This window comes from Macaca thibetana, chromosome 9, assembly GCF_024542745.1.
Source record: "Macaca thibetana thibetana isolate TM-01 chromosome 9, ASM2454274v1, whole genome shotgun sequence".
In the NCBI taxonomy this organism is placed as follows: domain Eukaryota; kingdom Metazoa; phylum Chordata; class Mammalia; order Primates; family Cercopithecidae; genus Macaca; species Macaca thibetana.
Genome location: NC_065586.1, coordinates 41771725 through 41798760, shown reverse-complemented (window position 1 = coordinate 41798760; position 27036 = coordinate 41771725). Strand labels below are relative to the sequence as shown.

The window sequence follows — 27036 nt, the reverse complement described above, 5'->3', positions numbered from 1 at the left end:
ATATATCAAAACTTACAGTTATTGCCAAAGCTAAGCTTATGTAAGCTTTTTAAATGTTTAAATAAACATTATTTTGTAATAATTTAGATTTAGAGAAGTTGCAAAGATAGTACAGAGAGTTCCATACTTCACCCAGTTTCCTCTAATGCTAACATCTTATGTAACCATGGTGCATTTGTCAAAGTGAAGAAATTAATATTGGTAAGTTACTGCTAAGTACACTACAGATTTATTAGGATTACACCAGTTTTTCTACTAACGTCCTTTTCTGTTTCAGAATCGAGTCCAGAATACCAAATTGCTTTTAGCGTAATCCTTTATTGTTAATACTAAGAAAAAGTAGAAATGATTAAGAAGTCACTTTAAGATGTTTAAAAAAAAAAGAAAAATAACTTCAAGGAAAGCAATAAAGATAAAGGCAGAAGTTAAAACAAAAATAGATTGAGAAATATAGAAGCTTATGTTTATGTACAAAAAATTTAATCGTAAGGTAGACACATTTTGGGTAAAAAGGAAAACATTGGAAATTAGAAAGTGAAAACATTGAGATAAATCAATTTTATAGGGTAAGTTTTCTAAATTCTAAATAAAATGAAAGATTTGAAAATTTATAAAATATGAACACAGGCTAAGTTCATGTTAGTATTTTATGAATAAAAGAGGTGGAAGTGGGCCGGGCATGGTGGCTCACGCCTATAATCCCAGCACTTTGGGAGGCCAAGGCAGGCAGATCACAAGGTCAGGAGTTCGAGACCAGCCTGGCCAATATGGTGAAACCCTGTCTCTATTAAAAATACAAAAATTAGCCAGGCATGGTGGCACGAGCCTGTAGTCTACCTACTCGGGAGACTGAGGCAAAAGAATCGCTTGAACCTGGGAGGCAGAAGTTGCAGTGAGCCAAGATCACACCACTGCACTCCAGCCTGGGCAACAGAGCGAGACTCCTTCTCAAAAAAACAAAACAAAAGAGGTGGAAGCTCTGAAGAAATTAAGAGCCATTTAAAAAACAGTTATCAAAAAGTTACCCTGTAGGTACATAAATACAATGTTTTAATTTATGAGCTTTTCCAAACTCTCAAAGAGCAGGTAATATTAGCACCATATGATGTACTTAACATATTTTATGAGGCCACCATTATCCTGATATCAACACTTGGCATAGTACACACAGACACACACACACACACCCCCCTCTATCTTATCTCTAGGCCAGTATTATGAATATAAATATAAATAGGTTCAAAATGGCAAACTGAGCACCCACATCTGCCATATCTGACAGTGAATTATTCTAAAGAAAAGAGTACATTAGTACTGGAAAATGAGAGAAGGTGTTAGCAGCCATAAGTTTTGAGAACTTTCTGTAAGATGATAGCAGCATAAGATTTCTGGAGGAGAGAACAGACTAGAACGTGTTCAAGAGAACAGTGAGTGAAGATGGGGCTGCTTTGCATCCTCTGAGCTCATGGCAGACAGAATGGAGGGAGCCTGGAGTAAACATGCTTCTCTAGGTGTGCTGAGTAGCAGGCATCACAGGGATTGACCCTCAGTCTAAAGCAGTGCGTGTGGTCCCTGGGGCTGGAGAGGCTGGTCAGGGTGGCTAGGGAGCCCCTAGACTACAAAAGTGAGCTTCTGTTAGCACATTTCCCCTGAGACCCTGTTCTCCCCTCCTTGACTGTGACTGGAGATAGGCCATTTTAATCTTAGCTAACAGCCGTGGACTTCCGAACAACACTTGAAACAAAAATGAGTAGCAATTAACCAAGACTAACCAAACATTTGAGGAAAAACAATAGTGTGAAAGAGGGACCAAGTGTTAATACACAGAAAAATTAACACATGAGTGTGTGAATACAGACAGAAAGTAATTTTAAAATATATCTTTAGGGAGATTAGAGAAAATGTTAAGTTCATAAAACAGGATTTGTTGCTTTAAAAAATCAGAACTTGGGAATTGTGAAAATATTTTAAAAATCAGTAAATGGTCTGAATAGCAGAATGGTTACAGGTGAGCCAAATTTGTAAACTGGAAGACAAGCCAACTGAACACGTAAAGTTCACGAGACAACATGAGAGAAAAATTGAGACAAGGAGAATCAAGCCAGAAGCTCCCAAATTATCAATAGGAGTTCAGAAAAGAGAGAATATTGAGTGGAGGAAATGGAAGAAAAGTTTCCAGAGCTAAGCAGAAACAAATCTTCTGGTGTTTGGAGAACAACAGTAAAGGAACAATTTTAATAGCTTCCAGAGACACTAAAAATATCTAAACCCAGCTTGTTCACAAAGGAGTAACAATCAGATTGACATTCGCCTTCTTTTTGACAACACTGGTGTTAGAAAACAATAAAGCAATACTATGAAAATCCTGAGGAAAAGTAACTTTGATTCTAGAATTAATATTTGACCTACTATTTTAGGATAAAATAGACATTTTTGAGCTTTCAAGGACTCAGAATTTATTTCTCACAGATCTTTTTAATCAAGTCCAGCAAAATGATAAATGTATACATTGAGAGAGGAGGACTTGAGAATAAATAGTAGTGAACAACAAAAAAATTAAGTCTAAACATTTGTTGATGTAATAGTGTAAATAGTTGACATAATAAAAAGGCAATTAATAGCAATTTGGGATTAAGATGTCAGAGGGTTATGTGCATGGTATACTTATGTGTGTATTACCTAACTGTCAGCTGAAAGGGCCTAGAACCAGTGACACCCTAATAGTAACAAGCACACTCAGCTTCCAAATCTTAGTTTCCAATACTGTTCTCCAATCAAAGGAGCCAGAGATCCACGGAGAAATGGTTGATTCCAGGGCACAGGCAAAAAATATACAAGAAGACCCTGGAGCATCTTACAGCGCCAGAAAGTTAGAAAGCACTCAACAAAAAGACAGGGGGAGTGTGTCAAAGGGGGCAGGAGCCAACAGAAAGAGCTCCCAGTGCCCAAATTGGAACAACCTGAACAATGACCTGGATTATAACCCAAAGCATCAAATAAATAGCCATGAGTCTATACAGATATAAATGAGTAAGTGAATGAGCAGATAAATATTAAATGACTAGACTAGATAAGAAAGAAAAGACAAATCTTCCTTACAGAATTCCAAATAACTTATGTAGATACTCCCTCTTCCAGTAGATGGAACTAGGGGACCCACTTTCAAAGAATATAGTATGGAAAGAAAAAACAAACTTTTCAAAGGAGAAACCCAGCAGACACCTTAACCAAGTGATATTATTCCAAAATAAAAGGTTATACATTAATTGAAAGCAAACAAGAAGAGGTAAATAAAGTCAGCATATAAGTGTGAAGGGAATGTAAAAGCTTGCTAATACTTTTTTTTTTTTTGGAGACGGAGTTTCGCTCTTGTTGCCCAGCCTGGAGTGCAGTGGCGCGATCTCAGCTCACTGCAAACTCTGCCTTCGGGTTTCTCCTGCCTCAGCCTCCCAAGTAGCTGGGATTATATTCGCACACCACCACACCCGGCTAATTTTTGTCTTTTTAGTAGAGACAGGGTTTCACCATGTTGGCCAGACTGGTCTCTAACTCCTGACCTTGTGCTCTGCTGGCCTCGGCCTCCCAAAGTGTTGGGATTATAGGCGTGAGCCACCCCACCCGGCCAAAGCATGCTAATATTCTTGCCTGGCTTGGAGGGTTGTAGGAGAAGAATGATTTGAATGCCGATTCATTCTAGGTGTTGCATAGCAACTTCAGTTTAAGCACTTCAAGTTCTAGTTTCACCACATTTAAATAGTCAGCCTTACTAGGAATAAATTAAAACAGCAGTATAATGCTTTTTTTCTGCTGTTAGGTCACTGCTTTTAAAAAGGAAAGCCATGCGAGCAAGGCTGGGGGATGGGAGCTCCTCCATCGCTCCTGTTGGGGATTCAGGCCAGTTCTCTGGGTCAAGTTCTAAACAGATTCATCCCTCTGATCCAGTAATTTCCACTCCCAGCAGTCTCTCGTGGGGAAATAATCAAGCTACATGATAGTAATATGCATAAATTGATAACATTAAAAGCAAGCAAAACTAATAATAAAAGGATAAATTGAATTCTGGTGCATTCTGTGGTGGATATTGCATATCGAGGAAAATGTGAAATGTAAATACAGCAATGTAAATGTAGAGAAAACTGTAAAGCTAAAAAGTGGGAAATAGCTTATCTATATTTTAGGTAACATTTGAATGATGATAATAGCTAATATTTTTATGAACCCTTTACTATGTGCAGGGTACTTGTTCTGTTTTGCCTACACATTAATTCATTTAATCCTCCTGACAACCTCTGAGGTACGTACTATTACTGCCCCCTTTGTCACAGCTGTGCTGCAGTCGAGTGCCTGTCCCAAGTGCACACTGGCCTGGGTAGGCCCAGGAGCCCGGGTGATGTGGCTCCACAGCCTCTACTCCTGTCCACTGCACACACTGCCTCTGTTATATTAATTCATCAAATATTGAGGGTCCCTTTGATGCCAGGCATTATCCACCACTGGCACCCTGACATCTAGACCCTAACAGATATGGCTATTGCTCGTGAGGACCTTTATTTATTAGGAGGTGACAGAAAGTAAAATCAGATAATACGTGCCATGTGAATCATTAAAACAGACTGAGTTGCCAAGACTGACTCCGTGGTTTCTGTGACTTGTTTGATCAGAAAGGCATTTCTGAGATGAAGCTGAGCAGAGCTGTCCAAAGAACAGGAAAGAACCAGCTAGGCTATGATTGGGGGATAGTGGTTTCAGGCAGAAAGAACAGCTACTGGGTTTCCTAGGGTATTTGGAGCACAGCCGGTGAGGGTCATATAGCTGGGCCAGGGCATGTAGAGCTTGTTAAGCCTCTGGAAGGTGTTGGGATTTTATGCTAAGTGTGTTGGAAAGCCTTTGCAGGGAGAATGGATTGTGTGTTACTCTGGCTGGCAGCAGCCAGTTTAGGCTTTCACAGTAGACAAGTGAAGATGATTGTGGCTTGAGCGACAGTGTATTACAGTTACGGAGAAAGGTTTGGATATGATTCAGAGATAGGGCTGACAGAGCTTGCTGTTGGATTAGATGTAGGAAATGAGCAAAGGAAAGGAATGGGAGAGGAGAGATCAGGATTCAACTGGAGCCATAGTAGGCATGTGTTGTTTATCAGACATCCAAGGGGAGGTGCCAAGTTGCTAGTTGGCTTCAGGGATCTGGCATTCTGTGAGAGGCCAAGGCTTAGGTATCTAGGTTATGTGTGGATAACTGCATCTCCCACATGCTTAGGAGGCCAGATAAAACAGTGCAAGAAAATATTAACAATGAGGATTATGGACAATTTGAGTTTCCTTCTACTTTCCTCTGTGAAAATGTGTTGCTTTAAAAATCAAACAAAACCAATGATTCCTTTCTCTAAGTCTGATAATATTTGAAGAATTTTTAGAGAAACTAAGTTACAAAGTTATAGTACTTATAAAATCAGAATTGGCATGATGTAGAGATGTCAAAGTGGGTGTTTTGCTTTTTAATACTTTGTATCACAGTTATATTTTAACAAAGAGATAAGAATATTAGAGACAGGAGTGGTGGCTTACATGTGTAATCCCAGCACTCTGGGAAGCCGAGGCGGGTGGATCACCAGAGGGCAAGAGTTCGATACCAGCCTGGCCAACATAGTGAAACCCCGTCACTACTATAAATACCAAAATTAGCCGGGTGTGGTGGCACACACCTGTAATCCCAGCTGTTCAGCAGACTGAGGCACGGAAATCGCTTGAACCCAGGAGGCAGAGGTTGTAGTGAGCCAAGATTGTGCCACTGCAGTCCAGTCTGGGCAACAGAGTGAGACTCTATCTCAAAATAATAATAATAGAGTCTAGTCATAATTTTGCCACTAAAGTTTTGTCTCTCTATATATTTATTTATTCAACATGTATTTATTGAAAGCTTGCCATGTGCCTAGCATTGTTCTAGGTACTAGGAATAGAGCAATGAACAGAATCCACAAGTCCTCCCCTCAGGGAGCTTTACATTCTAGAAGGGGAAGAAGTTCTCCCCCTCAGCTCAAAGAAAAACAAATGGAAAAGAAAAATGCCAACCTCATCCATCAGCTCCAGTCTGAACTGAGCCCTCAGGGCTGCCTGGTTCATTCTATGTTTTCCTGTTGAGTCTCCTATTCTGTACAGCAGCAGTTTCAGACTGTGCCCACTCTTCTCAAAATTTGTCCCCTCTACAGACCTTGATATTCCTGCTATCTGCAGGAATTTCTGTGTAGGGGCCATACAGATCACTCAGATTCATTATGGCCAGAACCAACTCCATGTTGTTCCTCTCTGGGCTTCCCCTTCCCCTGGGCTTCATCTTGGTGATGGCACCATTACATACCCACTGTTCAGCACAGAAACCTGCTGTCATCTTGGTCGATCCTTCTCCTTCACTCACCATTACATACTCACTGTTCAGGACAGAAACCTGCTATTGTCTTGGTTGATCCTTCTCCTTCACTCCCTACTCCTGCCCATTCAATCACTTGCGGACTTCTGTGAAGTCTCTGACCTAAATCTTTTCCACATTCCACATCCATACACTATTTTGCTTTCTGTACATACCACAGTAGCATACACTAGCAACTTTCCATCCCTAGTTATAGCTGTTGCCTCTTTGTAGCATGTATCACCACCTAAAATGTATATTTATTTATTTACTATTTTCCCACCCAAACAAAGGTGCTTTGAAGGCAGGGACTTTGTCACCTCTGTTCACTGCTAAGCCCCAGTTACTAGAACCATATCCAAAAGATTAAACACTTGTTGAAAGTATGAATAAAATAAGAGGTTTATCAGGCTTCAACTTGTAAGTAGAAGTGATTCCAAGGACTCAGTGTCATCAATGCCCTGGTTTTAAATTTCTTTCTCTACTTAGACTTCAGTGGTGACAGCTTCATATTAAAGCTGGTTTCTCACATGGTAGAAAAGGACTTTGGCAGTTCCAAGCTTCATAGCTGCATCCTGCACTAGAGGTCAACAAATGTTTTCTGTAGAGAGCCAGATAAGAAATATTTTAATCTTTATAGGCCATAGAGTTCTGCTGCAACTATTCACCTCTGCCACTGCACTGTGAAAGCACCCATAGACAATTTTTGTAAACAGATCAACACAACTATGTTCCGCTAAAATTATTTACAAAAGCAGGCAGCAGGCCAGATTTAGCCAGAGGCCATCGTTTGCTGACCCTGCCCTATGACCAAGTGTCTTTTCTAGGGAGTCTCTTAGAAGAACGAGGGAGCTTTGTTTTCCAAAGTTCCCAACAACCCCCCTGGTTTACCTACTTGGCCTGACTTTTTTCAAATACCTATTAGTGAGCCAGTTCCTATGGTAAGTGGGGTGAGACTCTCTCACTAGTATAGAGACTCATGGCCCACTCTGAATCTACTGGTGACAGCAGCTTCCCAGAATTCATGGGCTGCCCAGGGCCAGGTAATTACCAGAACAAAACTGTACCAATAGGAAGGGGGCTGGGGGAATGGATGCTGGGTAGGCACCAGAAAAGGTCTACTGTGTAAGGCTGATCATGTGTGTTACAGTTTGTTTATGCAACTGTTGTCCTAGAATGTAAGCCCCTTGAAGTCAGGCACCGCACTAATTATTAGTAACCTCAGCTTGCACCTTGTACAGGCTTTGAGTTCTATTTTTATTTGTTTTGTAAAGATTTAATAACATAAGTGCATGTGATCCTTAGTCACATAAATGACAGGAAAAAAAGTATACATTAGAAAATAATTTGTTTCATCATTGATTAAAACTTCTTCTGCTTCTTATGGAATTAAATTGATTTTTTTTTTTTTAACTAAGGTTCATAAAAAGGATTCTGGCTTTTGGCGAGATTTTGGCTTTGGAATGACTTGTCAGTATCGATCAGATTTCCTGACCATTGGTAAGTATACTTTACATTTAAGGATAGGACTTTCTTTATTCCAGGCTTAATGGTATTTTGCTAAAAGTTCTCAGATCTGTTTTCCTACTAAATTATGAGTGTCTAAGGTTAGCTAAAAAGAGAAACTGGATATACAAAAGGCAAAGTAAGTTTATAATTAATGTTTTGACTAGGAAAAAAGGTCATAAAGATAAAGTATAATATTGTGCTTTTAAAATCAAAACACTTGTTTTTAAAAATATCTGTTTAACTTGTTGCCTGTATTTGCAGTTGTTTAGAGTACTCTTACAAAAGCTTTCTCTATAACTTTACTGTTCTGCCCATGGGTTGTTACAGTTGGAAGTAATCTTGGTTGTCTAAACCAAGGACTTTCACACTTTTTTAAGATGAAACCTCCTTTACTTGTCTAGTGAACTGTTACACAAAATCCCAGTATTTAATACAAATGAAAGAAGACCTGCTCTCTCTAGCACTGATTGGAGTTAGCGTCTTGGAATCACACCTTAGTCGTGCATTCTCCTAAGTCTAAAGATGGCCCATGAATAATTTGTTCTAACCATCCTCCACGCCAGCTTCAGTCTTTCTTTCTTTCTTTTTTTTTTTTTTTTTTTTTTTGAGACAGGGTGCTCCTCTGTTGTCCAGGCTGAAGTGCAGTGGCGCGATCTTGGCTCACTGCAGCCTCTGTCTCCCAGGCTCAAGCGATCCTCTCACCTCAGTCCCTAAGTAGCTGTGACCACAGGCATGCGCCACCACACCCAGTTAATTTTTGTATTTGTTTTGTAGAGGTGGAGTTTCACTTTATTGCCTAGGCTGGTCTTGAACTCCTGGGCTCAAACGATCTGCCCACCTTGGCCTCCCAAAGTGCTGGGATTACAGGCATGAGCCACCATGCCCAGCCCCCGGCTTCAGTCTTACCCATCAAAAAATAAAGTGTCAAAGAATAGTTTAATAAAGCAGGCTGAAACCTAATTCCATGTCTTCTGATTCATTTAGGGCTAGCTGCCTTTCTACAGCATACAAGTCATAGAATATATTTTATATACATTCTAGGTCCATATCACGTTCGTTTTTATAATCAACCTTTTGTTTTGGAAATCCCCCCCACCTTGTCTCCTTATCACTGTAACACGTGAATAATGGAAAATCAGGAAATAACAATAAAAGGGGCATTAAATTAAACTGATGCTCTTTTCCTTGATTTCTGGCTTAGTTAAGCAAGAAGCATTTCACTATTCCTCAAAAATAGATTTGCGTACATTTTTTTCAGCAGTAGGTTAAATGCTTTGAGTTCCTTATCTCTTTTATGACAATTTTATTGAGATATAATTTACATATCATAAAATTTACCAATTTAAAATGTACAGTTAACCGAGTCATGTAGCTATCACCACCATCAAATTTAGAGCATTATAACACCAAAAAGAAACCCCATACCCATTAACAATCACTCCTCATATCCCACCAACCCTCTTTTCCCCCAAACCTAGGCATCTACAAGTCTACTTCCTATAGATTTGCCTCTTCTGGGAATTTAATAGAAAGCAAATTATACAACATGTGGCCTTTTATGACTGGCTTCTTTCCCTTACATAATATTTTCAAAGTTCTTCCATGTTGTGACATGTGTTAGGTACTTCATTCCTTTTTATAGAAAATGTTCTATTGTGTGGTTATACCACATTTTGTTTCTCCATTTGTCAGTTTATATGCATTTGAGTTGTTTCTGCTTTTTGGCTATTATAAATACTGCTGCTGTGAACATTTATGTTTAACTTTTTGAGTGGACATAGATTTTCAATTCTCTTGGACATATATCTAGGAGTAGAGTTGCTGGGTAATACGGTAACCCTGTGTTTGACCTTTTGAGAAATTGCCACACCGTTTTCCAAAGTGGCTACGTCATTTTACATTCCCACCAGCAGTGTTTTAAGGGTTCCAGTTTCCCCACATCCTCATTAATACATGTTGTTATCTGTCTTTTTGTTTCTAGTATCACCCATGATAGTGGATGTGGTATTGGTTGTGACTCTGATTATAATTTTTCTTATGATTAATGTTGTTGAGCATCTCTGTCACTCCTATTAGACTCCACTGACGGTTCACTAAGTGCTGTCTTGTTTTTGACAATGCTCTGGGGTCATAAATTGCTCCATAATCTGTCCCTACTAAATTGGGCCCTTTTGCAGGGATAGTTTTGCAGCAAGTCTTTGAGATTTGTTCAGACCCTGGGAGGTATATTCTTACTCTCTCTCTCTGTGGTTCTCTCTAGTAAATTAGCTGGCCTACAGTTTAGCTGTTGCCCTCCTGGAGTTATCAGCCTCCTCTTAATTGCTTACTACCAAAATCTCCATTATTTTCAAGAGGCTGGAACTTCTCTAAACTCTGAACTTCTCTACATTCTATTTTAAATAAAGTCAGTTCCTTAGGGAAGAACTTTGGAGCAGTTTGTTCTTACGGACTGCCTCTCCCCCTTGGAAAAAAATCCATGAGGTTTTGCCCTGAGGATGGGGACAGTGACATACTTATCATTAAGCAGAGTGACCATCTCTGTCCTAATGAGCAGGACACTGGGTGGGGGCAGAAGGACCCCCAGTATTCTCAGCTGGCCACACCTGGAAGTGGAGCCTCCACCCTGTTGCTGTGGGCTGGGTGAAAAAGAGCTGTACCTGTTTGGAACTTAGACTCTTTATTTGGAGGTTTCTGTTCCTTTCTCTGTTTCCTTTCCTCCTGGTATTCCCATTATGTGTATGTTACATCTTTTGTAGTTGTCCCACAGTTCTTGGATATTTTGTTCATTTTATTTTCAGTCTTTTTCTTTGATTTTCTGTTTTGGAAATTTTTATTGTTATATCCTCAAGCTCAGAGATTGTTTCTTCAGCTAAGTCTGGTCTACTAATAAACCCATCTAAGGCATTCATTTATTTTGCAGTGTTTTTGATCTCTAGCATTTTTTAAAATTCCTTCTTAGAATTTCCATCTCACTGCTTATATTATGCATCTTGTGTGTTATCTGCTGTTTCCATTAGAGCCCTTAGCGTATTAATCATAATTGTTGTAAATTCCCAGCCTGATAATTCCAACATCCCTGCTGTATCTGAATCTGGATCTGGTACATGCTCTGTCTGTTCATACTGTGTTTTTCTTATCTTTTAGTATACCTTGTCATGTTTTCTGTTGAAAGTTGGACTTGATATACTGGGTAAAAGGAACTGCAATAAATAGGCCTTTGATGATGTGGTGGTGAAGTATGGAGGGAGTGGAAGTGTTCTGTAGTCGCATGAGTCTCAGTCTCTTAGGGATCCTGTATCCTAGACTCTGAACTTCACACATGCTTCTCAATCTCCCCTCCTCTCCTGGACAGGATAACTAGAAGGGGCTGGAGTTGGGTATATTTCTTCCTCCAAGTCAGTTAGGCACTGATAAAACCCCAGCAGGTTAGGCTCTAGTTAAATAACTTCTTCTAAGGACAGGCCTTGTTAATAATGACAACATGCTGCGGCATACTTTAAAATGATTACCTTTTCCCCTTCCCCACTGCTGGACGCATTAAGAGATTTTTCTCTGATCTTCACCATTGAGAACCTGGCAGAGCTCCTAGAGGTAAAACTCACATGAATATGGGGGTCCCAATATGACTGGGTCCTCCTGGAGTTTTTTAACTCTCAGACTTGCCTCCCCTGAGCCTCCAGCAATTTGTCAATTACAGTTCGGGTTCTCCTACCTGGGTACTGGTTCCCACAGAGATTTCTGCTCCAGTAAGTTGGAATTCTTTGTATCTGCCTATCTGTCTCACCAGTTTTGAGGGCAGCGGTTTACCCTGTGACCTCACTTCCCTGTGAGAGACCTAAGAGGAGTTGTTGATTTTTCAGTGTTCAGCTTTTGACTTGTTAGGATGGAGTGATGACTTCTTAGCCCCAGACATGCCAGACCAGAAACTGGGAATGCCCCATTTCTTTTAAGTATATATAACATCTCTAATATTCTAAGAGCTTATATCTACAAGGAAGAAAAGCTGATATGTCTCAGACATAGCATTTAGTAAAGCTCTGATTATTTAATACTTTTCAGAGATCTCCGGATTATTGTCCATCCTGTTAATGTGAAATTAAGTGGGATAGAATTATTTGACAGGAGCCAGGCATGGTGGCTCGAACTTGTGGTCCCACTTACTAAGGAGGCTGAGGCAGAAGGATCATTTGAGCCCAGGAGTTGGAGGCTGCAATAAGCTATGATTATACCTCTGTACTCCAGCCTGGGCAACAGAGTGAGACCACATCTCTGAAAAATAAAAATTATTTGACGGGCCAGGCACAGTGACTCATGCCTGTAATCCCAGCACTTTGGGAGACCAAAGTGGGTGGATCACCTGAGGTCAGGAGTTCAAGACCCCTGACCAACGTGGTAAAAACCCATCTCTACTAAAAATACAAAAATTAGCTGAGCGTGGTGGTGCATGCCTGTAATCCCAGCTACTTGGGAGGCTCAAAAAAAAAAAAAAAAAAAAGTTGTTTAACAGATGGCAGGGCATAGTGACTAACACTTGTAGTCTTAATGCTTTCAGAGGCCAAGACAGAAGGGCTTAAGGCCAGGAGTTTGAGACCATCCTGGGCAACATCGTGTAAGCCTGTCTCTACAAAATTTTTTTTTGTAATTGACCAGGTGTGGTGGCACACACCTGTAGTTCTAGCTACTCAGGAGGCTGAGGCAGGAGAATTGCTTAAGCCCAGGAATTTGAGGTTACAGTGAGCTATAATCATCCTACTTCACTCCAGCCTGGGTGACAGAGACCTTGTCTCTAAAAAAATAGAATTAATTTGGAAGCCTCACTCTTAATTAAAGAATTTTTTTCTAGGTTTTTAAGAATCAGTTTTCTAGCTCTTCAAAAAACTGTGGTTTGCATTCTCCCTGCATCTTTAAAACGTTAGTTGTTTAGCTTGAACCTGGCTTGAAAACAGTCTCAACTTCATCTCCCGTTTTATGGGTCTGCCCACTCCAGTTAGCCTTCTGCCCCATCACTCTATCAAAATTGTTCTGGGTAAATTTATAAGTAACATTTAGGCTGCCAGGTCCAGTCAGTTCTTTTTAAATTCTTCACTGAATAGCACACACTTGACAACTTCCTCAAGACACTTTCTTCACATGGCTACTCCAATGGCACCTTTTCCAGAATTTTCTCCCTCACCTGGGGCCACTTCTCAATCTCTTTTCCTGACTTTCTCTACCTCTATTTAATCTCTAGAAATTGGCATTTCTTAGTGTGTAGACCTAGGCCTGTTTTCCTTCCAAATTCCTTCAGGAATTTCATTCATTCCTATAGCTTTAAATAATCTATGGACCCATTCTCAAATTTCTATCTCCAGCTTGGCCCTTTCTTCTTTTTCCCCTCTGGGGAGTTTTTCTATAGCCCAGAAAAGCATGTGTCTCAAAGGATAGAAAATGTAGCTGGTCTCAGTGGCTAAAGCCTGTAATCCAGCACTTTGGGAGGCCAAGTGGGCAGATCACTTGAACCCAGAGTTCGAGACCAGCCTGGGCAACATGGTGATACATCTCCACAAAAAAAAAAAAAAAAAAAAAAAAAAAAAAAAAAACAGCCGAGTATGGTGGCATGCGCCTGTGGTTCCAGCTGCTCAGGGGGCTGAGACGGGAGGATCGCCTGAGCCACGGAGGTCGATGCTGCAGTGAGCCATGATCACACTACTGCACTCCAGTCTGGGTGACAGAGTGAGACCCTGTCTTAAAAGAACAGAAAGAAAACATAAAAATTTAATGGTGGTGAGATTATAGGTGACTTGTATTTTCTTCTCCTTTGACTTTCTGTAGATTTTCTACAGGACTGTGAAATTTACAAAGTTCTTAAATATTTAACCCCATTTTGATACTCTCAACAACCAATCTTGAGCTCCTTGAGTCCAAGTGTCAGCTCAAAACTGAACTTCCAGTGATTGGAAGTCACTCCTCCATGCCAGGTGTCTCATGCTATCTTTGTGCCGAACCATCCCATCCCTTTTGAAGCAGAACGTTTAAACATTTATATATATATATATCCCTGTGCTCTGGCTAATAATAGGCAGATATTTATAGTGTCAGTTTTGATCTTACAGGTGGATTTGACATGGAAGTGAAAGGTTGGGGTGGAGAAGATGTTCATCTTTATCGAAAATACTTACATGGTGACCTCATTGTGATTCGGACTCCGGTTCCTGGTCTTTTCCACCTCTGGCATGAAAAGCGCTGTGCTGATGAGCTGCCCCCCGAGCAGTACCGCATGTGCATCCAGTCTAAAGCCATGAATGAGGCCTCTCACTCCCACCTGGGAATGCTGGTCTTCAGGGAGGAAATAGAGACGCATCTTCATAAACAGGCATACAGGACAAACAGCGAAGCTGTTGGTTGAAATCATAATTAATGTGTTACTGTGTGAACCACAAACCAGCACTATTTATTTAGCCTTACTTCTACTTCCAGATGCAGTGCCTCTTTTGGAAAAGACTTGTTTATTTTTCATATTCTTTCTGACATGACTTTAGCAATTCAACTTGATGTAAGAAGAAAAAGCAAATGTTTCAACACGAAATCTCTGTTTTGTGAGAATATTGCACTATGGAATAATTGACAAATTGAAATCTCACATTTGTCCCAAAAGTTGTTTTGAGTTAGTTCTACCTGGTGCCCATGTTCTGACTGTGTGTGGGATGGCATGGTGTCCTGATTGCATCTAGGTGGAGCAGATGGAATGTGCTGGGCTGCTGTTGGGTGGAGAGCAGCACATTCTTACAGAGGAGATGGAGCGTTATGAGCATAGTGTGTGGACAGGTATCTTCACCTGCCCACCCCTGAGTCAGCCTGCTTGATTTGATAGCTCAAAGAATCCTTTTCCACTGAAGTAGAGGATAATTAATTGACACATCTGAAATCCCCAATCAGTCAATCAAGAGAAAGGTAGAAATAAAAACTCCTTAACTTAACTGTTGCTTACACCCCTGAAAGTCTGTTTTTAAGCAAATGGGTAATAGTAGAAAATAGGTTAGAATCTATGGCTTGATTAAAAATATAATGTTATTACATTATCATTTTCAGGATTAGTAGTCAGAGTTGCTGTAAACTATTTTGAACAAACAGAAAAGAACATGGAAACATTTTTAACAGAGCATTTAATTATGTTGGAGTACAGGATCCTAGCTGTGTCTGGGAACATTAGTTTATGTTAGCCATCTACATCAGGGTCTTCCCATGGTGGGTCAGAATAGATGAGTATAGCATGGTTTTGTTTGTTTTTGCTTTCAATTTTCTCATTTGGCATGGATCCATATGTATTTACTATCCTTTTTTCTAATGTATTAATATATGCTACATTTGTATTTGCATTACTATAATACTTTGAGTTGAAAAAGAGTTTCATTGTGGAGAGAAAAAGCAAATGTATGCCACAAGATCACTCTGATTTGAGAAAAGGGAGGAGGGGAAGATAGTCTGAATGGAAATCTGAAATATGGAATGTTTTATAGAAATATATCACTTGTATATAGAATGTTTTAACTGAGGTATAAATTAATGAGACAAAGTGAAGAAGAAATTATATTCACATAGGACTGCACTACATTATTTATCACACATGGATCTGTTACCATCAGGTCAATTCCTAGTATGCATAAATTTTTTAACCTTTGGCTTTTAAAAGAGACCTATGTTGAAAACCACTGAAAATTCACTGAAGAAAAATCATTATTCTTTTTCTCAGTAAATCATATAATCTGAAATATTACAAATTTCAAAATTCTAGGTGCTATATTAATTCAATATTACAATAACTCTTACCCAATTATTCTTACAGATTTTAAGTTGTGGTTTAGTGATTTTTTTTTTTTTTTTTTTTTTTTTTTTTTTTTTTTTGATACGGAGTCTCACTCTGTTGCCCAGGCTGGAGTGCAGTGGGGCAATCTCTGCTCACTGCAAGCTCCGCCTCCCAGGTTCACTCCATTCTCCTGCCTCAACCTCCCGAGAGCTGGGACTACAGGCGCCTGCCACCTCGCCCGGCTGGTTTTTGTATTTTTTAGTAGAGATGGGGTTTCACCTTGTTAGCCAGGATGGTTTCGATCTCCTGACCTCGTGATCCGCCCGTCTCGGCCTCCCAAAGTGCTGGGATTACAGGCTTGAGCCACCGCGCCCGGCCCGTGATTTTTTTAAAGATGTGTGAAATGTTCTTTGCAAAATAATTCAGGCCACTGTCTCCTTTTATGTATTATTATAATTATTTATTATGAAGACCATTGAATTATGATATTTAAAGTGAGAGAACTTAATTATTTGCAAAGGTAAGTTACAGCTTGTTTTTTGAGAGAATCAAATGAGTTTACTTTCGTTCCTCTTGTTTTTAAACTAGCTTGTAGTTTAAAGATGGAAGCTAAGCAATGGAAATGTTATATGTTTTTGACATTTATTAAATGGTACCAATAAAGTATTTTATTATCAAAAGTTAAATGAAAATGTGATAAATTTATTTCTGTTGTAAAGTATAAAGACAGAACATTACACATAACATGTAATTGTGTACTTTAAAAATAAAACAGCAGTGCCGCAGCTGTTCAGGTTAAAATATGGGGCATTACCGGGGACAGGTCCCTTGTGCCCCTTCTTGATCACCTGCACTCACCCTCACCATAATAGTCATGCTCTAATTTTTGCGATAGTTTTTACTTGTTTTTCTTCATAGTTTTCCCAGTTACGTATCTCCCAACAGACTGTTTTGCCTGGTTTTGAATTTATATACATTATTATTTCATTATATATTCTCTTTCATTCAGTGTTTCTGAGGTTGACTCATGTTATTCTCAAAATTAGTCAATTTTTATTATTGAATAGTATTTCATTGTACAGTAGGGAGGGGGAAAACTCCTTCCCATCTTCTCAGGGTCCCAGCTGGGCTTGAAGATTAAATTGGCATAGGATAGATTAACAAGAGAAAAGCATATAAATCTATGTAATACAAATTTTATGTGGCGCAGGAGCCTTCATAAAGAAATAAAAAACAAAAGAAGTAGAGTCAGTTACTTAAATACTGAATTGGACAAAGACTAGTAAACTGTGAAAATGTGACTATATTTTGTGGGAGGCTTAAAAAATAGTTATTTTAACAAGGTCTGTACAGTGTTCTCCTGGTCTCAAACTTCTTGTCATTGAAGATAAAGATGTTTGATGCCTTTCCTTCTAGTATAGTGTCTTTCACACTGGAATCCATCTCCTGCTGTTAAGAAACAGCACAAAGGTCAGTCACCTTTTTGTACCTGCTGTTTTTCATGTGTCTTTAATTTAAATAGTATGCCAGAATGGCATATTTTAACCCCTTCAGTATGAATGTCTACTATACTTATTCTACTGGTAGGAGATACTTCGGTTGTTTCCAGTTTGTTTTTATATTCTCTTGCTGGTAACTGTTTGGGTTGTGTGTAGATTTTTGTGGTTTGCTTTTGCTGTTAACATGAGTGTTGTCGTGAACATCTCTTGTAAGTGTGCCAGAATTTCTCCAGGAGTAAAAATGCTGAGCCATCGGTTGTGTGCATGTTTAACTTTCCAAAGTGGACCACCTTCCAGCACTGGGTGAGTTCATTTTGCATCCTTGACAGTACTTAATTTTGTCGGGTTTATTAATTCTTGCCAATTTAGTGGGCTTTAGGCATGAACTGTAGTTATGATTTATCTCTAGTCTTTTTATTCATTTTTACCAGTTCCTAGGGATTCTTCACATATTCTGGATACCAGTTCTTGTTGGTTTAATGTTTGCAGATACCTTCTCCCATCAAGACCAATGTGGTTTATCTTTTCCCATTTTTGGTGGTACTTTTTGATGAATAAAAAACTAACTTTATTGTGACTATCTTTTTTCTTTATGATTTCTGCTTTTTTCAATAGAATTTATTTTTTAGAGCAATTTTAGGTTCACAGAAAAATTGAACAGAAAGTACGTGGAGTTTCCTTATGTCCCCCTGCCCACACACATGCACAGTTTTTTCCATTATCTACATCTGCCACCACAGTGGTACATTTGTTACAACCAGTGAACCCACGTTGACACAAAATAATCACCTAAAGTCCATAGTTTACGTTAGGGTTCATTCTTGTACATTCTATGGGTTTAGACAAATGTATGATGACATCCAGTGTTATAGTATGATACAGAACAGTCTCACTGCCCCAAAAATCCTCTAAGCTGACTATTCATCTCTTCCTACCTACCCTCTAACCCCTAGCAACCACTGATGTTTTCACTGTCTCCATAGTTTTGCTTTTTCCAGAATGTCATATAGTTGGAATCATACAGCATGTAGCCTTTTCAAATTGACTTCTTTGACTTAGTAGTATGCATTTAAGTTTCTTCCATGACTTTTTATGGCTTGACAGCTCATTTCTTTTTAGTAGTGAATAATATTTCATTGTCTGGATGTAACCACAGTTTATCCATTCACCTATTGAAGGGCATCTGGGTTGCTTCCAAATTTTGGCAATTATTAATAAAACTGCAATAAACATCTATGTGCAGGTTTTTATGGGGACATGTTTTCAACCTTTAAACAAATAACAAGTAACGCAGTTGCTGAATCATATTGTAAGAGTATGTTTAGCTTATTAGCTTTGTAGGAACCTGCCAAACTGTCTTCCAATGTGGCTGTACCATTTTGCATTCCCACCAGCAATGAATGAGAGTTCCTGTTGCTCCACATCCTCGCCACCATATGGTGTTGTCAGTGTTTCAATTCTGGCCTTTCTAATAGGTGCATAGTAGTATCTCGTTGTTTTACTTTACATTTATCTGATGACATATGATGTGGAGCATCTCTTCATGTGCTTATTTTCCATCTGTATATCTTTTTTTTTTTTTTTTTTTTTTTTTTTTTTTTGAGACAAGGTCTCACAGTTGCCCAGGAGGCTAGAGGCTGGAATGCAGTGGCGCTATCATGGCTCACTGCAGCCTCAACCTCCTGGGCTCAGGCAGTCCTCCTGCCTCACCTCCTGAGTAGCTGAGACCACAGGCGTGCACCACCTCCCCTGACTAGTTTTTTGTTTTTTTGGTTTTTTAATAGAAACAGGGGTCCCCCTATTTACCCAGGCTGATCTCAAACTCCTAGGCTCAAGCGATGTGTATCTTCTCAAGTGGTGTGTATTTTCTTTTGTGAGGAATTGGTTTCTACTTTTTATTGATTTATGACCTCATAATAGGGAAGGATTTCTTTTAAAATACTGTTGTATATTCTCAATATCTCCCATGTAATTTCGCTTTTCTCAGTTCTTTAACCTAAGTGGAAGAGATTTTTGTGTATGATGTAAGGTGAGGATTGCATTTCACTTATTTCCAGCACTACGTACATACTTTACCTGCTAATCTGCAAAACCATTCTTATATCCTATCAGATGTCCCTGTGTGCATCAGTCTGATTCTATGCTCTCTTCTGTTCTGTTAGGCTACCACTCTATCACTTACCATTAGCATTGCATGGTATAAGTTACTGTAATTTTATGCTAGTCAATATTTGGGACATGTAGTCCACTCAACTTGTTCTTAAAGATTGTCATGGCTATCACAGGCTTTGTAATTTCATATAAATTTTAGAATACACTTACTAGGTTTCATGAAAATGTATGCATTTGATTAGAATTTCATTGAATCTGTAAGATCACTTTGGGGAGTCTTTATGATACGAAGTCTTCCAATCTATTCTATTTGGCTTTATTGTCTTTCAATTACGTTTTATAATTTTTCACACTGTGGACTTACATGTGCTGTTTTTCAGATTCTTCCTAGTTACTCTGCATTTTTGATACCATTGTACCTTATCTTTTGTGTTACTGGTGTTTAGAAATCATTGATTTTGCATGTTAATTTTTGTGTTCAGAAACTTTGCCAAAAACTGTTAATTCTAGTAATTAGAATTCTTTTGCATTTTTCATGTTTTACATAATGTCATATATATGAATAGTGAGTTTTGTTTCCTTTCCATTTTTAGGTCTTTAGTTCTTTTTCTTGTCCTCCCATGCTTGGTAGGCTTTGTTGTGCAATGCTGATGGAAGTGGTAATAGTGGGCTCCCTGCCCTGTTTCTGATTTCAAGGGCACTGCTTTCAGGGTTTCATCAGTAAGTGTGATGTTTGCTGGAGGTGTTTTCGTAGATAACCCCGTCAACTTGAAAAACTTCCCTTCTGTTATTACTTAGTGAGTTTTTATCCTACCTAAGAGCATTTATCAGATACTTTGACTACATCTGTTGAGATGTTCATATAATTTTTCCGCTCCTTTAAAGTATTAAATTGATGAATTAATAGATTTTCTCAAGTACTTTTGCATTCTTGGGACGAATTTCGGTCAGTCATGATGTGTTATTTTTATTTTACATTGTTTGATTTGGTTTGCTTACATATACACACATGTAAGTATTCACATTTACACATCTCATATGTATTCATGTCGGGGGTGTGGGTATGTATATACTTCAGGTGTTTTTAATCTATGTTCATGAATGAGATTGCCTATGACTTCCCTTTCTCTTCCTTGTTGGGCATTTTTGTTTATTTATTTGTTGTTTTAATTGACAGGATCTTGCTCTGTCTCCAAGGCTGAAGTGCAGTGGGGGCGATCATGGCTCATTGCAGCCTCAACCTCCGGGCTTAAGTGATCCCCCTACCTCAGCCTCTCAAGTAGCTGGGACCACAGGCACACACCCCTGCACCTGACTCATTTTTGTTGTTGTTGTTGTTGTTTGTTTGTGTGTAGAGACAGGGTCTTGGTTTGTTGTCCAGGCTGGTCTGGAGCTCCTGATTTCAAGTGATCTTCCCACCTTGACCTCCCAAAGTGCAGAGATTACAGGTGTGAGCCACCATGTCTGGCCCTCATTAGGCTTTTCTGTTGAGGTTATACTAGCTTATAAACTAAGTTACAAGTGTTCCTTCTTACTCTGTTTCTAAAAAAGTTTTGTAAAACTAGAATAAATTTCTTCCTTGAATATTTGGAACTGCCTGGAAGAACTGCCTGAAAGCCACTTGGGCATGAACTTTTCTATCTGGGAAGATTTTTGATCAGTTGTTCAATTTATTTAGTAATTATGTAACTATTCAGACTTTCTATTTTTCGTAGAATAAGCTTTCATTGAGTTATTTTGGGTAAATCGTAATTTTCTAGGAATTTATACTGATAAATTTGAAAATTCAGATGAAATCAATATCCTCCTATTATCTCTGTGATATGTATAAGATCTATAGTGATATCCTTTTTTTCTCATTCCTGATATATTTATGCTTTCTATTTTTTCTTGATCAGCTTTGCCAGGAGTGGGCAGATTTTTTTCAATCCTTTTAAATAACCCTTACCAGCCATGTATGAGAGATCAGTTGCTTTACATCCTCCCCAACACAGTATTTCCAGTGTTTTTAATTTAAACTCTTTAATTATAATTTCTAATGGGTGTGTACAGTTCTTTTCATCTTAGTTTATAATCAGGGAATGATATCAAGTACCTTATCATATACTTATTGGCCATTTAGATATCTTCTTTTGTGAAATGCCTGTTGAAGTTTTTCTGCCTTTTTAACAAAAAAAAAAGTTTGATTTTTTTTTTTTTAGTTGATTTGTAGGGGTTAATTCTGAATTCTGAATTTGAGTCCTTTGTCAGATTTGCATATTACACATACCTTCTCCTAGCAACGGCCTCTCTTTCAGTATGTTAATGTTATCTGTCAGTAAACAAAAGTTCTTAATTTCAATAAAAACCAATTTTCTTTTATGGCTAGTGATTTTGGTGTCCAATTTAAGAAACCTTTCCTACTCTCAGAATTTTTTAAATTCTTTTTTTGACACTTCATTGCATTGCCTTTCATATTTAGGTCTGTGATCCATCTGGAAATCGTTTTGTATATGGGTTGCAGTAAGAGTCAAGATCCATCCTTTAGTTTTTCTTTTAGGGAAGGTCTGTGGATAGCAAACGCCATTGAGTTGTCTGTAAATATCTTTATTATCTCTCATTTAATAAATAGTTTTAAAAAGTAGAGAATTCTAAATTGACCATTATTTGTCTTTTTAGCACATTGGAGTTACTACTCCACTGTCTCTTGGCTTCAGTTATTTCTGCTGTGAATCATCAGCGTAACAGCCATCATCCATTGAAAGCAATCCACTCTCTTCTTTTCTGTTCTGTGTCACTATGATACATCTGTGTGTGGGTTTGTTTTTTTTCTGGTCCTGCTTAAGATTCTTTGGGTTCCTTGGATTGTTACTCTGAAAAATTCTCAGCTGTTTTCTTTTCAAAAGTGATTTCTGCCTCATTCTCTCTTTGCTTCTCTAACTCTGATAACATGTTAAAACCGCTGTGCCCTCCATGTCTCCACCTGTTTCTTGTTTTCCAATGCTTTATGTGTTAGATTCTGGTAATTTCTTCAGAATTATGATCAGATTTGGAAAAGAACCAAATAGAGCATCTAGAAATGAAAACTACAATAATTGAATTTTTTAAATCCAACAGATGGGTTGAACAAAATTAGACACAGCTAAGGAGATTTTTTTAAAAAACTGGAATATAGGTCAGAATGTTTGTTTCTACTGGATGTTTAGGGGCAGTAACGGTTCAGGGCCAGTTCAAAGAATTCTCAGCTTAAAGTTTGTTGGACCGGTGTTGATTTGTGCTGCAAAATTTTGTGAAGCTCACTGATTCATCGTTATCAATTATCAAGGTAAAATTTCCCTGCCTCCATTCAGTGCTGAGGTTCAAATCAGGGAGCTTTTCCTAGCTCCCTCGGTGGGGTTTGGGTGGAGCGCCTTATTTCAAGCTCACGGCTGCACTGAGGGGTGGCTCTTTGAGATGCCAGCTTTATGGGCTAGGGTCTCCTATTTGATTCTTCATCTTGAGGCAGGCCCTGGACGTTTTTCTCTACCCCTGTGGACTTGAAAACAGAAGTTCATGGTCCTTACCCTCAGGCAAAGCAGGCTCCAGAGCTTCCCTGACTTCTCTGGCTCCCTGCCTTCACTTGGATTTTTAAATTTGGTACAACTTTATCATTTTCAGTGGGCACGCACTTCATCTCTCACACTGCCAGAAATGGACAAGTGGTGCAGTTTACTTTCTTACACTCTTCCCTGCACTGTTGCTGAACCACTCAGCCCTGCTGCTGTACAGCCGTACCTGAGCGTCTGCACCTGAGCATTGTGGTGCTGTGGGGTAGATACTTGTGAGGTGTTCGTCAGCCCCTCACCTTCCTCACAGTATCCTGACTTCCTTGTTGGGAGTAAAGATTGAAATTGTGTTAACATCATCTAAACTGGCCTGCAGATGGATTGTAAGTTTTGCCTCTTGAAGTTTTGAATGCAAATTTGTGGGAATTCTTTCCCATTTATATTTCTGTGCCGGTTGGATCGAACAGTGACCGTGGTGAATGCTAACATGCTTCGTATTGACCAGGACCCCAGGTGTTCCTTTGAGAAGGGAGCCTTTGCTTCACTTTTCCCAAACGGTGCTGTGACCTTTTGCAGAAGTGCTGCTTGGCGTCCCCAGCACCAGGGCCAGTCCACAGCAAGCACCGACTGTGCTGACAGTGGACCAGGTGCCTGTTCTGTCTGCCTTTGCTTCTTAGAAGACTTTGCTTCACTTTTCCCAAAAGGTGCTGTGTCCTTTTGCAGAAGTGCTGATTGGCGTCCCCAGCACCAGGGCCAGTCCACAGACAGCACTGACTGTGCTGACAGTGAACCGGGTGCCTGCTCTGTCTGCCACCACAGCCCTGCAAGGGAGATCAAATGAGAACATGGAGGCTATAAGGTGAACAGCTTGTCCAAGCTTCTCCAGCTGGGGGCTGAAGACCAGCGCTCACTCCAGGTTCCCCAGGTCCTTGCTCCCTCCCTGCTGCCTTGTGCCTCCCTGAGTAGCAGGGTCTATGTTCGCATATGGGCATAGTAGGTGTGTGTCACAAGCAACGTGTGTCACAGAAGTCTCCATGGCTTAGTACAGATCTTTAGCTTATTCTGCTACATCTGACACTCGGACATCAATTTGTTCCTGAAACGTGTGAAGGGTGACATTCAGCCATCACACAGGGATGTGCTGGTCACAAGGCATATAGACTGTCACCCACCGAGTGCTTCTCGCACGTACTGTGCGGCCCAAGGCTTGGACTAGGCCCCCACCATGTTGCCAGTTCAGGAGGTGTGTGGAGGGGCCTAAGAATGGACATTCAAACAGGTTCCCAGGGACCCACACTTGAGAGCCACTGCCCATGGCAGAGGATGGCCCGCCCAGCTTGAGGTTGTATCCAAGGCCAGGGCAAATTATCCACTCCCCCTTCTTCAGCTGAGGCAGATGAACACTTCCAAAAATAACTTCACCAGGAAATTAGGGATGCCATTGGATTAAAGACCTAAAAAATATCATTCACTAAAAGCCCAAGCATCATCTCCATGTCCCCATTTCCTCCACAGACACCTGAGCACCTGTCCTTTACTGCCCACTGCATGGGGTGGCAAGGCCCCAAGGCCCAGCTTCCGTCCAACACAGGGGCTCCTGGCTGTCCAAATTCACATCCCAAATTCAGCCCCTGGGTCACACTGGCCACATCCCAGTGGACAGGACCCACATGTGGTTGGCAGCTGCTGTACTGGACAGCACAGATACAGGACATTCCCTTACCCCAGAAAGGTTTCTGTTGGATAGCGCTCATCTCGTGGGAATGATGACACTCAGCGCATAGTGAAAGATGAGCTGAGTTATCCCTGGGGTGCAGTCCCCACCTAGTCCGGGCCTGAGAACCGCGGGAATGGGCAGGTTGGAGGAGCAGAGGGGAGTACCATGTCCTGGTTCTGGAGCCTTAGTTCTTTTCCTTCAATTCTGGAGCTCTCATGTGCCCCCCAGTGAACCCCTCTTCTCTGTTACTCTTGAGTATAACTCATGACACCAGAAGCAGCCCCTCCAGACCTGCTTTCTGCAGGCTGCCCTGCAGGATTGTGTCCAGGGGTTCCCCAACCTCCCCTGCCCCAGAGAGGCCATCTGACTCCTCTGCAGTCACACAGCCCATACAGCCTAGCTTAACTAGGTATCCTGAACTTACGTGACCATGCGACCATGCAATACAGTAGCCAGTGATATCTTTTTGGAGCTCACATTGAGGAAAGTAGGACTAAATGTGCCTCCTATAGCTTTTTTCGAGTCTTGCCTTATCCAGTGGAAAGCCCTTTGTCAGAAAGTGTTGCCAACTGGAGACAAAAGTCCCTTGCCCAGTCCCTCCTGGGAAGGCCACAGCAGGCCTGGCAGCCTCACCCTTCTCCCTGCCCCAGGGGACCCACGTCTCCAGCCAGCAGCAGGGCTGCCCCCTCACCATATACACATAGCAGGCAAGGGAGGGGAGTGACGTGTTCTTTTATTGAAGCAAGTATGTCCAGTCACACCAAAACTGACATCTTGCATTATGGTACAGCTTCATACTCAGAGTTCATCTTAAATACCAAAACATCAAATCAGGGTATGTATCAAATTGGGAAAATAAAGTAGCAAACATAGACACTGTTTCAAGTAGGTACTAGAACTGATCACCCGTGAAGTGCACGTGGATGTGTACAGAAACCATTCTAAGGCTGTATTCCAAATATATATTCTCAAGTTTTAAGCCTTTCTCATCTCAAAGACATAAACAAAGCAATATGTACTATCAATATACAATCTGTACTAGCTAGAACCTCAGAAAGTGCAAACACACTGTGACAATACAGTGGAACTATTCCTGCTCCACCCAGGACCAGAGGCATGGGCAGCGGGCCTAGGGCTGCCTCCTCCCCAGGCCCAGCCTCTCCCAGTGTCTTCAGGCTCTCCCAGGAGCTTTGGGAATTGGGACCTGGCCCATCCTCACCCAGGCTTCCCCATTAATCAAGGCTCCTGCAGAAGGCGGGAATGCAGAGAGGGACGAGGGTGCGGAATTCCTGCGAGGGAGACGGTCTGCGTGGATGGACCTCACGCTTTCTGAAGGACAGCTGTCCTGTGCCATGGTCAGTAGTGCCCAGGGCTCACACCAGGAAGTCAGACATGGGAAAATGGAGTGTGCTCCTCTAGCTGGATGTAGAAAACACCTCTCAGTATTGGGCAGTTTTATCTGAATGAGCTCCAGCAGTATGGCCTGGCGAATTTTGTTTCTAATTCCAGTTAGGGGCGCTGCCCACCCAGGTGGGAGGAGGGCTGTTGGCTCCCTCCCCTCTGTAGGTAGGTTTCAAGACTAGCTCTAAATGTCACCACCCTGGAGTCAGCCGTGTATTTTTCTTCATCACAGCTCAGTGTGTCTTTCCGTCGCAGCCCAAAAACCTGACAACTCCATGCTTCCCTCCCTTATTTTTAGATTTCCTGCTTTCTAAAATGTAGCTGAAGAATGATTTGCTGGACACATTGTCACAGAAAATATGCTGCCAGGTGCCCCCTGCCCCTCCCTGACCCCACAGATCCCTGAAAGGAAAATGAAAATGTAAACTTTGGACAGCCTGTACTCAAAGGCTCACTTCCAGAAGTGTGCGGACGTGACCTCCCAGCCACCAGCCCTCCTGAGGGCAGGCGCCCAGATGGAGTGGGACTCACCGCAGCCCGAACCACAGAGCAGGAAGACCAGACCCCAGTACCCTCTAAGGCACTAACCCCGACGTCAGAGACACTGGCTGGAAAGGCGTCCGAGCAGGCAGGGCTCACGTTGGTTTTGGTTGGGTTTTTTAAAATATTTTTTTCATAAGATGTTAATAATCAAAAGTAGAAAATAAAAATCTACATTTCATTAGAATAAGATGTTATCATGGATGCCATCTCCCATGATACTCTCCCCTCTCCCTCCCCAAAGCAGGGCCCTGCCCTGTTATTTAAAATAAACAAAAAAACTTTGTAAGTGCCAAAGGTTGATGCATGAAATAATTACCATTTTTTTCCTCATAAAAGTTATATACAAAATGGACCCCAACCAGTGAGGCCTCCTCATCTCAACCCACATCAGTCGAAATTTAAACCCAGTTAGTGCGCGTGCTTCCTCTGGCGTCACGGGCTGCATCCGCCTCAGGCTCTGTTCAGGAGGGTGGTCCTAGAGGGGGACAGGGGACAGGCAGCACTCAGGCCCGAGCAGGGCAGCGGGTCTGAGCCATCCTCAGCCTC

The 27036-nt window shown here is 40.7% G+C and overlaps 2 protein-coding genes across 5 annotated transcripts in view; one reads left to right on the top strand and one right to left on the bottom strand.

Moving 5' to 3' along the window:
* Nucleotides 1-16386, top strand: part of CSGALNACT2 (chondroitin sulfate N-acetylgalactosaminyltransferase 2) — a 46707-nt gene extending 30321 nt beyond the window's left edge. For 2 of the 3 annotated variants that reach the window (XM_050804309.1, XM_050804308.1), the window contains 2 exons: nucleotides 7821-7902; nucleotides 14004-16386. In XM_050804309.1, coding sequence (XP_050660266.1) covers nucleotides 7821-7902; nucleotides 14004-14296 — 375 coding nt within the window. In that variant the 3' untranslated portion in view covers nucleotides 14297-16386. Of the gene's footprint in view, nucleotides 1-7820; nucleotides 7903-14003 lie in introns of those variants that run through there. The other variant, XM_050804310.1, reaches the window with a different exon arrangement.
* An 8875-nt stretch (nucleotides 16387-25261) lies between these two features.
* The window catches only part of RASGEF1A (RasGEF domain family member 1A), a 70233-nt gene continuing 68458 nt past the window's right edge, over nucleotides 25262-27036 (bottom strand). For both annotated transcript variants that reach the window (XM_050804314.1, XM_050804313.1), the window contains exon 13: nucleotides 25262-26965. In XM_050804314.1, the coding sequence (XP_050660271.1) occupies nucleotides 26941-26965 (25 nt within the window). In that variant the 3' untranslated portion in view covers nucleotides 25262-26940. The remainder of the gene's footprint in view (nucleotides 26966-27036) is intronic.